At 35.7% G+C, this 15,514-nt stretch overlaps 1 protein-coding gene across 10 annotated transcripts; it reads left to right on the top strand.

Moving 5' to 3' along the window:
- Positions 1–586: 586 nt before the first annotated feature.
- On the top strand, positions 587–6,887 carry LOC113357533 (probable NAD(P)H dehydrogenase (quinone) FQR1-like 1). Of its 10 annotated transcripts, none has more exons than XM_026600971.1 (10): positions 587–737; positions 1,183–1,357; positions 1,610–1,699; positions 1,806–1,909; positions 3,175–3,408; positions 3,506–3,723; positions 4,161–4,419; positions 4,891–5,041; positions 5,210–5,284; positions 5,409–6,887. In XM_026600971.1, the coding sequence occupies exons 5-6, from the start codon at positions 3,254–3,256 to the stop codon at positions 3,666–3,668; spliced, it is 318 nt and encodes a 105-aa protein (XP_026456756.1). In that variant the 5' UTR covers positions 587–737; positions 1,183–1,357; positions 1,610–1,699; positions 1,806–1,909; positions 3,175–3,253; the 3' UTR covers positions 3,669–3,723; positions 4,161–4,419; positions 4,891–5,041; positions 5,210–5,284; positions 5,409–6,887. The 10 variants fall into 10 exon arrangements, with proteins under 10 accessions (XP_026456756.1, XP_026456753.1, XP_026456748.1 ...); XM_026600968.1 differs by lacking the exon at positions 5,210–5,284 and adding an exon at positions 5,137–5,209; XM_026600963.1 differs by having other exon boundaries at positions 5,137–5,284.
- Positions 6,888–15,514: the final 8,627 nt, after the last annotated feature.

Here is a 15,514-nt window from a genome sequence, read left to right as displayed (position 1 = left end):
TTTTCAGCGGACGACTGAGAAAGACTCACGGTAATGTTTTTTCTTGGTAGAATTACCTGTGATGTCAGTGGAGATATTAGTCGGTGACTCTAAAACATTACCAGGGGGTTAGTCCACGAGTGAGTTGGAGGGAGTTTAATGTATTTTGAATCTTGGGGATTTTGAGGGAGTGTAAGAGAGTATAGGGAGTTTGAGAGAATTTGGTGTGTTGAGTGTAGGGAGTTTGAGAGACTCCCAAAATCTCTACTGTTTTGAGAGATTTGGAGTGAGGCAAAAATACACTATAAACTCCCTATAACTCCCCAGAACTCCAAAAAAAAAAAAAAACTCTCTATCATTCTAATTTTTACCACTAACAGGGAGTTTAAGAGTTTCTTTCAAACTCCCCCACGACTAACGGGGTTTTTTAGGGAGTTTGGGAGACTCTTCTAAACTCTCCCACGACTAACGGGGATTTTGAGAGACTCCCTCGAACTCCCTCACGACTAACGGGAAAAAACACAACTACACCCAACTCCCTTGAGTACTAACACCCTGTACGATTGATTTATTTTTTATTTTTTTTTCTTTTCTGGAAACACACTCTCTGATTTCAGTTTCTGGTATTTTTTTCCTAGCCCTAACATTCACCCTGACTGATTTCAATTTCTGCTATGTTTTTTCCTTGCCCTAACATTCAAACGGCGTCAACAAATCAAGATATGCAATGCAAGAGCATCATCCTTGAATACGATCAGGTACATTTTCTTACTTCCTCATTCTGAGATTTTCTATCTATCTGCAAGATATAGATTCCCCAGAGGTTTGAGCATGAAGATGTGTATTTTATTTATTTTGTCAATCCGAAGCATTACGTAACGTATAGGTGTTCTCCTTACAAAAGATTACTTCTGCAGTATGTAATTCTAGGGATCAAACGTTTTCTCTATTTTATTGTATTGATTTCATCTGGATATGGGGTTCAATTAGCGCTTATTTTTGTCGAACCCGAAGTCGAGATTGGTTTTAAATTGTTTTAGAAAGTAGTCTTAACTGCTTTTACAGGTTTAGAGCAAACTTTTTTTTTTTTTTTAAATACGACATCTGTTGCGGTACGCCAGATTGCTGCTATCATTGGTTAGCTGGACATCGAAAATTATGATAAGGAAGCTTATTTTTACTGATGGAATTTGATTTATTTAGCGCCATTGACAGAAGTGGTGCGCAGCAGTTGGACAGAGTGGCTGATGTCGATATACATACAAAGCCCTGTTGCTCGGTGTTTCATCTTTGGTCTTCATGTACTTGGAGGCAATTGACGACTACCCTGTGATATCCTGGATGATATAGCCAGCAAGTATTACACTGGCCACGTGAGGTGAGCCTTATTATCTGATTTAAGTCTCTGCCCCTGCACCTAATAAGAAATACTAATCATCTTCCTTGTCTCAATAAGAGCATATTATTGGATCGATTTGTGTCAATTTTGAGATTTCGCATTAGATTTTACTTATTTGATATGTTAATGTCATCATTATTTTTTTACATCGTGACCAAACTGCTTTTAGAATTTTAGACTGTCTTAACATAATTCCATTGTTTGATTTTTGTATCATTTTAATTTTTAAAGGTCGATAGATTGGTCGGAAAATGTTGTATAATAAACCGATTGGCAAAGCCACGAAGAAGCTATCTAATGATACAAGTTGAGGTCACCCAGGTAATATAAATCTCAATCAGCTTAGTAGATACGGTGAGAATTAGATAATGTAATTTACAATATATTGTTTCACATATTTGATTCATGTTACTACTGATGTATGTAGTTCGTTCGGGTCATGGATTATGCAAAGAGTTGAATCAGTTCCGATTGAACTATTGCGAATTATGGGAAGCATTTATTCTTTTGATAGAGAACCTAGCTAGCAAGGTGAGCAATTTGGTATTGGAAAGACTATTAAGTGGAAGGACTACTACATGTATAATTTTTCCCCCACGATCTTTCATTTTCCTTCTACATGCATGTAAACTACTGGGACGTGCATTTGCTCCTATTCTATTTTTGAACGAACATTTATTTTAAGAGAATCTGTTGCATGAGGTATTATTCTTTCTAGACTAAATGAACTGATGCCACATTACCTTTGTTGTGCTTAACATGCCATAATGGATGAAGGGTTCACCTTAGATTTAACTTGACATTAGTTGGTTGGTTCTGTTTAATTTGTATTTGTCTCATGTTCAGGGTAAAACCATAACCTAATTTTACCATGGACAAAAAAAAATATTGCTACACATATCTTGAATCTCTTTTGGTATTCCTTTGGATTTATTGACGTAATTCAGTTTTTACCCCTAAATTCTTATTGGAGAAGTTCTCTTCTGTTTCAAATATGTAATTCTGTTCCCAACAGTATCGTTTAATTATTTAAGTGATCTAATTGTCCGTAGATGCAAAAGGTTGTGGGAATACCAACTGAAAGTGTCAGGAGTTGTTGTTCGTCCTAAAAAACAAGGACACCCCTCAAGTTGTTCCTATTTTGAATGCTAAGTTCGGTGGTTCTTTATGTAAGGTACACAATACTATGAATTCGATATACATCCAGGTGAAAATAACAAACTATAGTCATCTTCGTCCTAAAAAGCAAGGACACCCCTCAAGTTGTTCCTATTTCGAATGCTAAGGTCGGAGGTTCTCTATGTAAGTTACAAAATACTATGCATTCGATTTACATCCAGGTGAAAATGGCAAACTATAGTCGTGTACCTTACAAACTGATTTTGAAATTATCCAATATCAGTTAAAAACAGTGACCAATCACCTGTTGTCGTGGGTTGTGTAGGGTGTCGTGTTGTGGTAATTATATAAGTTGGGTGTTTTAAGAATATTAGGGAAGTCTCTTATACTACTGTATTAAAGTGGGGAAGTATCTTAATGTTAGCATTAGGAAACATAGTTATTTATATCAATACATTATTAGGAAACGTAGTTATATCAAGATTAGGAAACAGTGCTGACTTTTTTGTTGACGCAGGGGAAAAGTGCTTACTTTTTTGGCATGTAAATGTTCCAGCATGCTCAATAAAGTGGAGAGAATTATGATAATTGATGAATTAATATAATCAAAATGTGATCGTAGTGGAATGAAGTTCACCCTGGATAGTGTTGTTGAATAATTTTCATCTACGTAACAGGTACCATAAGAGGTTCTTGGAAAGATGGGTGCGCGACCAATGACTGACCTGCCTATTATTACTCCTAACAATCTTGCTGATGCTGATGGGATTTATCTTTGGGTTCGATGGAAGCTCACTTCAAAGGTTTTCTAGACACACAGGGGGTCTATGGAGAACAGAATCTTTAGCTGGCAAACCCGCTGGAATCTTCTACAGTACTGGGTCTCAAGGTGGTGGTCAGGAAACAACTGTGTAAGTCACCCTTTCCTCTCTCTACCTAAGCAGTAACAAATTATATTCATCAAAAAGAAAACTGATTAGTCCTATTTTGTACCCTCTATATATGCAGGTTGAGAGCAATTACTCAGTTGGTTCACCATGGACTAATATATGTTCCCATTGGATACACATTTGAAGCTGGGATTTTTAAGATGGTGCAAGTGAAAGGTGGTGGCCCATATGGTGCAGGAATTTTTGCTGGGTATGGACCAAGACAACCAACTGAGCTCTAACTTGGACGAGCCTTTCACCAGGGGAAGTATATTGCTGCATTGCAAAGAAGCTCAAGTGAGTTGCTGGATTTCTATACCCTTATACAACTACTGTCTAAAGATTATGTACTTTTTGATTTCTCCTTTCCTTTTCTTTTCATATATGTGGAGCTACTGCTTTCGTTGTGCTCATAAGTTTATAACAACAAGATATTTTATTCGAATTATATGGACTATCTTGAGGTTTGTGTGTTCTATTTAGGGCAATAGATAGGCCATGATCTAGGCTGAGTAGAATCAATGAGCTTCCACTAAATGGTTCAGTTGTCATTAAAGGCTCGGTAGAATCAATTTCATTGAAGGCTGAGTGGAAGCAATGAGGATGGTCATGATCTAGGCGAAGCAGGATCTTCTTTTCTTTTACTGAGTTTTTCTTAGTTTGTGAACGAGTGTTTTTAATTTTATGTGGTTCCAAGTTCTTAAGCTGATGTGTTCAGTGTACTTCTCTTCCAGTCACTCAGCAACTTATACGAGGGCCTTCACTTCTAGAGAAAATGAATTTCCTATGATTGAGGAGAAGAAGCTTCAATAAATTATTGGGTCACTGCAAGGACATCGGATGTGATCCACTGAATCTATTTTTATAAATTGTAAGAACAAGGTCCGTTTGAGCTTTGCCAAAGAAATGGTGCAATGCAATCAAAAGGTACACTGTTTCTTATGATTCTATTGCGACAGTGGTCATGGCCGAATTATACAATGACAACAGTTGGTGAGAATTTAAGTTGCTTAGTCAGTTTTGTATTAGTGAAATTTCTTATCAATTTCTTCCTTCATATTGTATATAAGCTTTACTTCATATAGGATTAGAAATTGTGATTTTTCTTTTCTTTTTATATTTGTTATTTTTTATGTGACAAGCTCATAGAAATGGTAACAACCACTACTAGGTTTTGGTTTTGATTTTACTTTCTCGGTAGGAATTTTCAGTATTTCACTAAGGGTTGGATTAAGTCTCCGTTCTATTTTGGTTTTGTTGTTTTTTTCTGATTTTACTGATAGTACTTTTTTTCTTTCTGTTTTTTTCTTTTCTTTATGTTTTTCGTTATTTTTACGTGACAAGCGCTATTTTTATGTGACAAGCTCATAGAAATGGTAATAACCATGCGCATTCCAAACTAGGTTTTGATTTTGAGTTTTGCAGTATTTCTCTTACAGGATCATTCCTTCTTCTCTGACACAGGGCGACTTGAACATGTAGATTAGTAGATTGCTATTTCTAAAAAAGAGAGATCCAAAGGATTGTGCACCCATGTACATAGCAGTTAACATATTGCAAGTTTAGCAAAGATGAAAGGGATAAATCCGTTGTATTGGTATCACTCAATTTCCAGGTACGGTTTGCTAAATAATTTTGTTTACTAAAAACGCTATGTTAATTGTAATATCGGTAATTGTTGCATAGATTTAATTGTCTTTTATTTTTTAGCATCTTGAATGACCACCATACCTTGAGCTTTAAGGAGAAATCTCTCATTCTCTCTCGAAAGATAAATCTTCAGGTGATTGCTAAGGTTTTTTTCACAAAATAGCACAGTAGCTCAAAGGATATCCTAGCTTTGTTTATAAACAAAGAGGTAATTTTGGTTTTTCAGTTGGAGATTTCTTAACTAAAGAAATTAATTTTATCGGCTATTGTGCACTGATTTTAATTTGTTCTTTCTGATGTTAATTCTTAATTTTTATCTTTTTTTTTTCCAGTTTTCTTAGACCGCTGCAGTGTTGAGAATGTGATTTATGTTGCATGAGTCATTAAAGATTTCCTTTGCATCCATTTTTGGAGAAAGTCTATCACTTATGGAGGCAAGTCATAAGGATATATTGTGGGGTCATCTAGGTTGGTAGGTGTCCTAGATGACTACTGAATTAGTTACCAATATCATGTGGCTCTTAATAAGCACCCGAAGTACAAATCTCAAATAAATAAGAAAAGGAGGCAACCGGCTTGATACCAATTTTGGAGAAAAACATTAGTTAACCGGCTTGATACCAATTTTGGAGAAAATCCATGAGAGATTATTTAGGAAATCCTTAAGAAACTTAAGGACTATTCATGACTTCATGTTGAATTATTTGGTTGTTTGCAATATTTGGGTTGTTAGGTTTGTCAGTTGATCTGTTTTTGCTCGAGGTTGTGGTGAAAGGATTAGTTAATATACTCAGTTTACATAGTGAAGGAAACCATATCCATCTGAATTTGTTTTGGATGATCATTCAATTGAATATCAAATCTCTGGATTGCTGAAAGTTGATGCTACGTGGAGTTTTGTCTAAATTGATTCCGAGGATTATACCCAAGAAACCAAAGAAAGCATGTAACTCCAGAAACAATAGTGTGGCATATGATGAGTCTCCGGTATTACATCGCTCTTTTATTGCTAAAATCTAGCTGAGTAACAGGTCCTGAGCTAAATCCGCTCATTTGGGTCTTTGCATGGTGTGCTATCGCCTCATGTCAGACCATATGAATTATTTATGTGATTGGTCCATCAACCTAGGTTTTTGCTTATTTGTTCTCTTGAAAATTTATGCATTGTTTATTTAGATTTGCTAGGGAATCTAGACAAGTGTTATCTTGAAATCCTTTGGTGCTTGGTGTAGAAAGAAGTTCCAGCCGTTCCACGTTGACTTAACATTGTTGACATGATCATTTTTTATTTATTTTTTCTAACAATAAAGAATTTGCTGTTAACGAGTTTCGAACCCAGGTCACCGGTGTCATCGTTGAATAACTTTATCACCGTACTACTGTACAGGGAGAAAACTACAATTATGGGGTAAGCATCTTCCCCATCAAATGTATGAAGATTCATGGAATTAGTGTTGTATCTACGAGACATAGTGTTTGCACTAAATTCTTGCCATTAACCTGAAAACATTCTGTATCGAGGAGTTGCATAACAAGCACGTCGTGCAAAGGAAGCTCTGCAATAGATAGACGTGGCCTCGCACGAAGTATACACCATGCATTAATCTACAATTTCAAATCTAAATGTTACTATTGTTGTGGCTTAGTATGGAGCATGCAGGTTCAATTGATAGCTGTTTGGGTTCCATACATATTTGAAAGCAACTTCCCTACTGAATTGTTACTTGGTTTTGTGCTCTTAGATAAGACTCTACGTATAACTGATATCTATTGAATCCATCTGTCCATGAACAAAACAATTTGTATTGAAAATTTTACATCGGATGGTTCAGATGAATTTTTGGTTCGTCAGACGAAAAGGACGAGGTGGGTACACAGCGTTATAGATAAGAACTTTGACATATCTATCTGTACTATCTTAGAAAAATGGACATTGCATGCTATTTGTGTGAGGAAATGCACTGGATTGACGAGATATTTACTAGATCATCTAAGAAAATTCAACCTTTGCAAGATGTTGTCATAAGGGAAAAGTCCAAATCCTTATGTTGCTTGAACCTCCCTGATTTAGAGAGATTTATATAAAGGAGATGATTCCCTGTCAAGATAATTTGCATTCACATGTGAGAGTACTATAATGCTTCGAATGCATTTACCAGTCTTGGTTGTAGCCATGATAAAAGAGCTCTAAAAGGAAAGGGTCCAAACTCCAAAGTACTTTTCAATATACGGGGGACTTCAACACATGAGTGGAGCATTAGTACTCGAAACAAGAAGGGAACCATATCCTTCTCAGCTTTATATGTACGATCCTTATGTTGCTTGAACCTCCCTGATTTAGAGAGATTTATATAAAGGAGATGATTCCCTGTCAAGATAATTTGCATTCACATGTGAGAGTAATATAATGCTTCGAATGCATTTACCAGTCTTGGTTGTAGCCATGATAAAAGAGCTCTAAAAGGAAAGGGTCCAAACTCCAAAATACTTTTCAATATACGGGGGACTTCAACACATGAGTGGAGCATTAGTACTCGAAACAAGAAGGGAACCATATCCTTCTCAGCTTTATATGTACGAAACTAATCATGCCTTTAGCGTATAGGAAAAACAAAATCCCCCACTGGACCAAGATGTTCTTTGGAAAATTCAGAATACTCTCTCACAACATATCGTGTTATGTTCTAAGAATTCTTCCGCACATGAGATGTGAATGATGGCAGTCCCATGGATAAAAATATGAAAGCCATTAGTTTCCTAGGAATATGTTCGATATTTATCAGGATTCAATATATATTACACGTTTTTAACCATCAACCATATATCTTCTTGACAATGACCGCAAATCCAAATTAAAGACGAGCTTTACTATATTATCATATTTCAGATCGTTCCAATCTGATAACCCGTGTTTTCAAGTTGAAGAGATGACTGAATAATTCTACTGATGAAACAAATCAAGAAAGGAAATATGTATGGTAAAGAGGTAGCATATATGTTACGATTGAATTTCGAAAACGTGGTTTTCCTCATATGTATACTCTTTTATTCTTGGATAGTTTAGAAAAATTAGTACATTGGTATAGGTTGAGAAAATTATTTGTATTGAATTTTCGTACAAAAAATCTGACCCATCTCTATTTCAGACTGTACGGAAATGTAAGCTACAAGGTAAATTGCAGTAGATATCCAAAGAAACACGTTGACAGTGCAACCATAGACGAAGGTGTACCCAATATATTGTCGGTGGGATGAAGGAAGGGGTGATCAAGGGATACATAGCAAAAAAATATAGATATTTTTCCATTAAGTTAACCCATATGTGTCTAGGATGTTCAATTTCCACATCAATGTCGAGATATGTGGAGGTGTAGGGGTTTTTAAATACATACGTAAGTATATCTATAAAGGTCATGATCAATGTCACGCTAGATCCAATTTCCTATTTTTGCAATCAATATTTCGTTTTCTACACAGTAAACAGGGCGTTAGGACACCTTTTCAAGTATGTAAATAATGATTTTTGGAAAGTAAATGCTAATATATATAAAAATATTGGGAAAGTAAATGCTAATATAGATAAAAATGAGTCGCAATTCAAATTTGAAAAAGATCCAATCATTGACATCCGATTTTCAAACATACTAGAAACTATAGGTGGTTCCAAACTATCTAAAAAAAGGATTACTGCAACACTAACAACTGAAAACGAATATAAGATCGACTCACATTTGATATCACTTATGTCAAGAAACGAATACATATATTTAAGTAATAGATTTAAACAATAACGTACCTATATGAAATACATCAACATAGAATTTCATGATAAACATATAAAGGATTTGTGTATATGTCGATGAATTTTCCAGTAAAAACTTATTAATAAGGATAATATAATATCACTTAGGTGATAATGGTAATGAAGAGAAACCTAATACACAAGGGTTTACTTCTGCATCTCGACATGTCCATAATAAGAAATAAAAATATTTATTGACTTGGAAGACATGAAGAAAATTGTGGAAAATACATGCATTTAGATGGGTGGTTTAGATATAAAGAACATCAACACATAAAATAGACTAAGATTCATACTTCAAGAATTACTAAAACAGGGAAAAAAGAAAGGGAGAGAAATATTGAAAATATATACACTTGACAAGAAAGAGATGACAGATGAGTTAGCGAATGAAAAAAAGACCAACAAATTTAGAGAAGGCCAAGAAAAGACCAACCAAGTTAGAGAGGCCAAATATCGCCATATGAATTGGATTTGGAGGACTGGAAAACTTTCTTAGTCATGTAATGGAACTACAAGATGTATGCATTTGTCACTGGAGTACAATGGTAAAGTTATTGGGTGATAATTGTAGTACAATGATAAAGTTGTTGGACGATGATACCAGCGACCTGCGTTTGAAACTCGCTAGCATCAGGGTGAGGGTAAAAAACGGAAAATATATTCTTTGTGAAATCCGTTTCTGAATTGGAGAAAAAAAAAGACATACAAGAGGTACATATTCTTTGTGTAATTTGTTTGTGAACCGGAGAACCTGTTGCAGGATCTAGAGCAATAAAACAACATCGATAGTTGTGGAAGATTTAAGCCTTCCGAGTCATTTGAATCTAAAAATTAATTGTTTAAATATGAACTCGAAAATAAATTTTATGGAAGATTATGAAAAAACCAAAGTATTGAGCTAGAAAAAAATTAAATAATTTTAAAAAAAATTGAAAAAAGGTTAGAATTAACGATATTAAATATTTGGGGTAATTTGCGTTACCTCCCCTGACAAAGATTATAATTTGAGTTACCTCCCCTACAGAACAAATATTAGTAAAACCTCCTCATGTCACTTTTTCCATCCAAACCCGGTTAGCTGAGTCAGCTGCTTCGTACAACTGGACAATTTCTTACACGTAGATTTTATACTTTCCCATAATACCCTCCTGTATAAAGTAGACACGTGTTGGAGAAAGTACCTTTTCATCCAACGGCTCTGCATCAGGTCAGACAATGGATGGTTTCGATTTGGCACCGTTTGGGTAGCCGATTAGAATTGAACACGTACCCCTTCGTCTGTACAACTACCCCTCTATAGAGCGGGAACAAACATTAGAGAGAGAGAAAAAAGTTTATCAGTTGCAGAGAGAAAAAAAAAACCCAATTTTTCTGTGAGAGGAGAGTTTAGGGTTCCATCGAAGAGAAGAAGAAATTGATCGAAGAGAAGAACTGGCTTCCTATTTCTTTCTGTTTCATATGTTTTCTAGGGTTTAATCGTGATGAATCATAACCGGAGACGAAGATTGTGAGTTTTTTTTCCTAGGGTTTATGTTCTTCCATTCCGTTTTCGTTTAATGATTTGATACTTGATTATGGGTTTGATGTTATGCATGCTGTTCTTGGGTCTTTATCATTATCCTCTGATTTAGGATGGATGTTATATGCTTAATCGATTGTAGAAATTGCCTGTGTGTGAGTTGGTGATAGTTGAGAAAAGGGTCTCTGATGTGATATAGTGTAGGAATTGGGTTTTTGAAAATAACCTAATTTCATTTTTTATAATTTCTGTATTTGATGCTCTGTTTTTTTTTTGTTCATGTGATTTGGGTTTTTTGTATATTGTACAGTCTATTAAAGTTGTTGATTGTGGTGATTAATTTAGGTTTTTGGTTATGTTGCAGTGAAAATGTTGTGTATGATACTAAAAATGTCTATTTACACTATGATGGAGAATGGCCTAGGCAACAACCTGTTTGTGGATTCAGTTTCGTTGATTATATGAATGGAAAGGAGGTGTATTGGCCTAAGTATGATGGAGACACTCTGAACATGCTGGATCTGTTGCACAATGTTTATGAATATATTGATGGGATAGATGGCCACCATTGTGATTTTCAGTACTTAGAGAGTGGCTTTCTTTGTGATGTTGTGGATGATAAAGGTTTGCTGAAGTTTTGGAATGAATCAGATCAAGATGTTCCTAATGAAGTTCATTTGTTCATGACTCATGAGGGACCCCTAAAAGTTGTGCCACCAGGTGAACAAGTTGAGGTGAATTATGGTGTGGATGAAGAAGTTGAGGTGAATTGTGGTGTGGGTGATGGAGATATTGTGCCAGTCACGCAATCTCAGACAAAGCCATATGTTGTTGGGAGTTTGATTGAAGATGAGGAAACAACTCATCATATGACACAAGTGTCTGAAGATGATCCAAGTCAGCAGCCAAGTCAGACTGCAGTGACAACAGAGCAGCCAACTCAGACTGCTCAGCATACCCAAACTACAACTCCACATAGGTCACCTGCAACAAAGAAGAAGCTTGCATCCAAACCTCAAACTCCACAGAAGTCACCTGCAACAAAGCAGAAGCTTGCATCCAAACCTCAAACTCCACAGAAGTCAGCTGCAACAAAGAAGAACAAGAGGAAGGAATCAATTATTGCATTAGATGAAGAACACGATACTGTGGATGAGTTGTTAGATATGCCTGAAGAAGAGCTTGATGTACTACCAGAGTACACCAATCTGAAGACTCCTTCAATACATGAACTGCCAATAGAAGATGATTATCACAGTGGCAATTCATCAAGTTCTGAAGGTGAATTTAATGATGAGGGTGAACCTGATACTGATGTGGATGAGGAAGCAGGAGAAGAAGAACCTGCAAGGTACAATGAATATAAAAGTGATCACCAGAAATATGATGATATGTATGCTGATGTTGAGAGTGAGGAAGTTACTGAATGGACTTGTGATACTGAAGAGGTTGAGGAAGGGTTGATGTGGCCCAATATGGCAGAGTATAAGTTGTTTGTAACTAAATTTTGCATTGCCAACAGTATTGAAGTTGAGAAGTTTAAGGATGATCCAACCAGATTGAGGTGCAGATGCAAAGTAAAAAGGTGTTCATTCAGACTCTATGCTAACAGGTAAGCCCAGTTATACCATATTTAAGTATGGGCCTTTTTTTGTTTGTAACTTAATGATATCTAACTTTACACTTTGTGGGCTTTTTTGTTTACAACAGGCAACCAGATGAGCATACTATCAAGATCACTAAGTATATTCCTAAGCATATTTGTGTGAATAAAACTGGTACTGGCTACAATAGGATGACAAACTCAAGTTGGGTAGCTAGTGTCATTGAACAAGATATTAATGAAGATGATTACTCATTGCAACCTAAAAAGATCAAAAGTAGACTGCAGACAAGGTATGGTGTTGTACTTAGTTACTGGGTTGCTTGGAAAGGTAAAGGTAAAGCTTTAACAAATAAGTTTGGGTCTTATGAAGATGGGTACAAGTTAAAACCTGAGGTTATGGATCAGATAATGAAAAAGAATCCAAGGAGTATAGGTGTTGTTTCCACTGATACTGACCATGACTGAACCATCACCAGGCAGAGGAAGGCCTACGCCAACACAAGGCAGAGGAAGGTCTGCCCCAATGTCAGCATCAAGATCAACCACTATTGGAAATTATCAAAATCTATATGGGACTATGCCAGATGGAATGAGGGAACCAAATAGACCAGATTCTCAGACATTCAAGCCACCAAGATGGAGGATTTAACTAACAGTATGAACATCTTTTTTTGGAACTTAATACTTTTACTTCATTACTAATTATGCTATTACATAAGACTACATAGCAATTAAACAGTAGCTAATGGGACAGATGATGAACTGCCTTTTTTTGTGAATGCTATTACATAACAATAGCTAATGATGAAGCAGATGATGAAACTGCCTTTTTTGTGAATGCTACATAAGACTTTTGTGAATGCTCTTAGTTTTCTTTTTGTTCTCCCTTTTCCACAGTCACTGCACCTTTAAACCTGTCACATATTTCTGCAAACATACTGTCACTAACATCTGAATCAATGACCATTTTCATGTCATGTGTTTCAATTGAATATTTCCCTTTGAGAAAACACCCATCAAGGCTAGCTATTGGTGTGATTTTTTTGTTGGATAGCAGGTGAAGCTTCTGGGCGTTGTGAAACCCAATGAGAATCACTACCACACTTGAAGCACCCATCCCCTACCTGTTGTTTTTCTGTTCTTGGTATTTCTGTTACAACAGCTTTATCCAACCACTCAAATTCATTACACTTTGGTTGGTTTTGGCATCTCAAGAATCTCCTTCCTTTGTTGGATTGAGTGTTTGCTTCCCAAACTCTACGCAAGCCATCACATTTTCTACATTTGGAATAGAGGTAAGGGCATTTCATGGCTAAATGGGTAGTTCCCCTGCAAATTTGACACCTACACAGATGTTCAACACACTGCAAAAACATGAAAAATTCTTTAGTTTTACCTCCTAACTGTAAATATAATAATTAGTGTTACCTCCTCTAATGGTGGTTTTACTTACATCGGTGGAGTTTGAAGATGAATCACCCATAGTTCTGGCTGCACTTCAGATGGTGGGATTGGTTTTGTTTGAGAAGAGCAGGTCTGTGGTAATGGATTTAAGGAGAGGTGCAAAATTTTCCTTTTCATATCTGGTTTATATAGAATTGGATGGTGAAGATGACCGTTGAAGGTGACCGCACAAATTCAGCCGTTGAACGGTCGAATCTCAGAAAATCCGACCATAAGTTTGAAATGATTCTTGGCCTAACACGTGTCTAGGTGTCTACTTTATACAAGAGGGTATTATGGGAAAGTATAAAATCCACGTGTAAGAAATTATCCAGTTGTACGAAGCAGTTGACTCAGCTAACCGGGTTTGGATGGAAAAAGTGACGAGAGGAGGTTTTACTAATATTTGTTCTGTAGGGGAGGTAACTCAAATTATGATCTTCGCCAGGGGAGGTAATGTAAATTACCCCTAAATATTTTCAGTTTTTGTTGTTGTATGATTTTGATCAGGTTAAGTGTCATTATAGCATTGGCATTTTACTGTCACATGATAGTAAGATGCTTGATTTTTATTTGAATAATGAAAACTTCATTGAAGATAACCTCGATTAAACATTGAAGGAAATCGACAAGGATATGATTGCATTTTTATGGAGATGAGTTTATAAAAGCAGCGTGTGAAAAGCAAGCATGGATCATTCTTTTCCAAGAAAATAGGGTCCAACCAGGAAATTCACAATTACATGACACCAGAATATGAAAATTAGGATAAATTAAAATCAAAACTGAAGCGTGGGGCTACATCAATCAAAAATAATGTCGAAAACAGAAATAGATAACCAACATAGACAAAATATAGACTAGGGAAAGAATACAACTACTATACAACTATATTATGCTAGGACAGTAAAATGCATGAAGAAAGAAGATTGAAATCCACATTTTCATCATTTATATTCTTGACAAGGTATATATGTTATATAACTAAAGTTTATATAGTTCACGTTATCATATGGTTCACCAGGTTCTTTGGGTGTGTCAAAAGGCATTAACAACTTGACCATCATCAATAACTTTTACATTATTCACCTCATTATTTACCTTCTTATTGTTTTAGGTATTTGAATTCTTATTCGGATCAGACTGTTTTTCTCTTCGGTATAGATTTCCTAGACATTTTCATAAAATTTAGACCTGTTGCTTTTAAATTTTTAGAAACTTTTTTCTTTAGAATAATTTAGTAAGAAAATACTGGAATTGTGCATTTGTTTGTTTCAAGTAAATAATCAACTTTGTTAAACTATTCCATATATTTAGACCGTGTTGGCATGTTCTACTTTGGTAGATAAAACACCCAGTATCATTCTCATAAGTCACCTTATACTTTGACTGTCGTTAGTTTTCAAAGGTGATGTTTACATTTAATCAATGGCCATGCGGTCATGGTCATAATTTAATTGCAACAAGGTTAACGAATAAAAAACACTGGAAAGAATAAATTTTAGTAATCATCAATGGTGATGCCTAGATAACATGAACCGTAATATATTAGTAGGGATACATGGATAACAAAATATTTTAGAGTATTTTGATGAAATATTCCAGGCTAAAAAACCTATGTTAATACCAAAGTCTACATGACTATGACACTGATCAAAGGTTGAGTCGGGGCCGTAGGCCCCGGTGATACCTAGTAATAATAATAATAAATTAAGGAATCATGAAGTGTGGGACAGGATATGGCCAAGGCATGGCCGGCCGGCCAAAGAGCCCGGTCCACTTTTTCAAATTTTATATTATTTTTCATGATTTTAGGGAAATATCATGAAATCAAGGAGTTTCCTTGAAGTGAAGGAGTTTCCATGAGATGAAGGAAACAAATAATATTAATAATCATAAAATAAGGGCGTGTGGGACCGGCTTGGGCATGGTCGGCCGGCTAGGGCCTGGTCCCGTGTGCTTTCCCTAATTTTATGTATTATTTCATGATTTGAAGGAATTTTCATAATTTGAAGGGAATATCATGAAATCAAGGGATTTCATGGAATAAAGGAAACATAAAAAA

The sequence above is a fragment of the Papaver somniferum genome, chromosome 3 (genome assembly GCF_003573695.1).
Source record: "Papaver somniferum cultivar HN1 chromosome 3, ASM357369v1, whole genome shotgun sequence".
Classification (NCBI taxonomy): domain Eukaryota; kingdom Viridiplantae; phylum Streptophyta; class Magnoliopsida; order Ranunculales; family Papaveraceae; genus Papaver; species Papaver somniferum.
The sequence above is the reverse complement of the archived record's forward strand: the minus strand, read 5'-3'. Positions and strand labels throughout refer to the sequence as shown.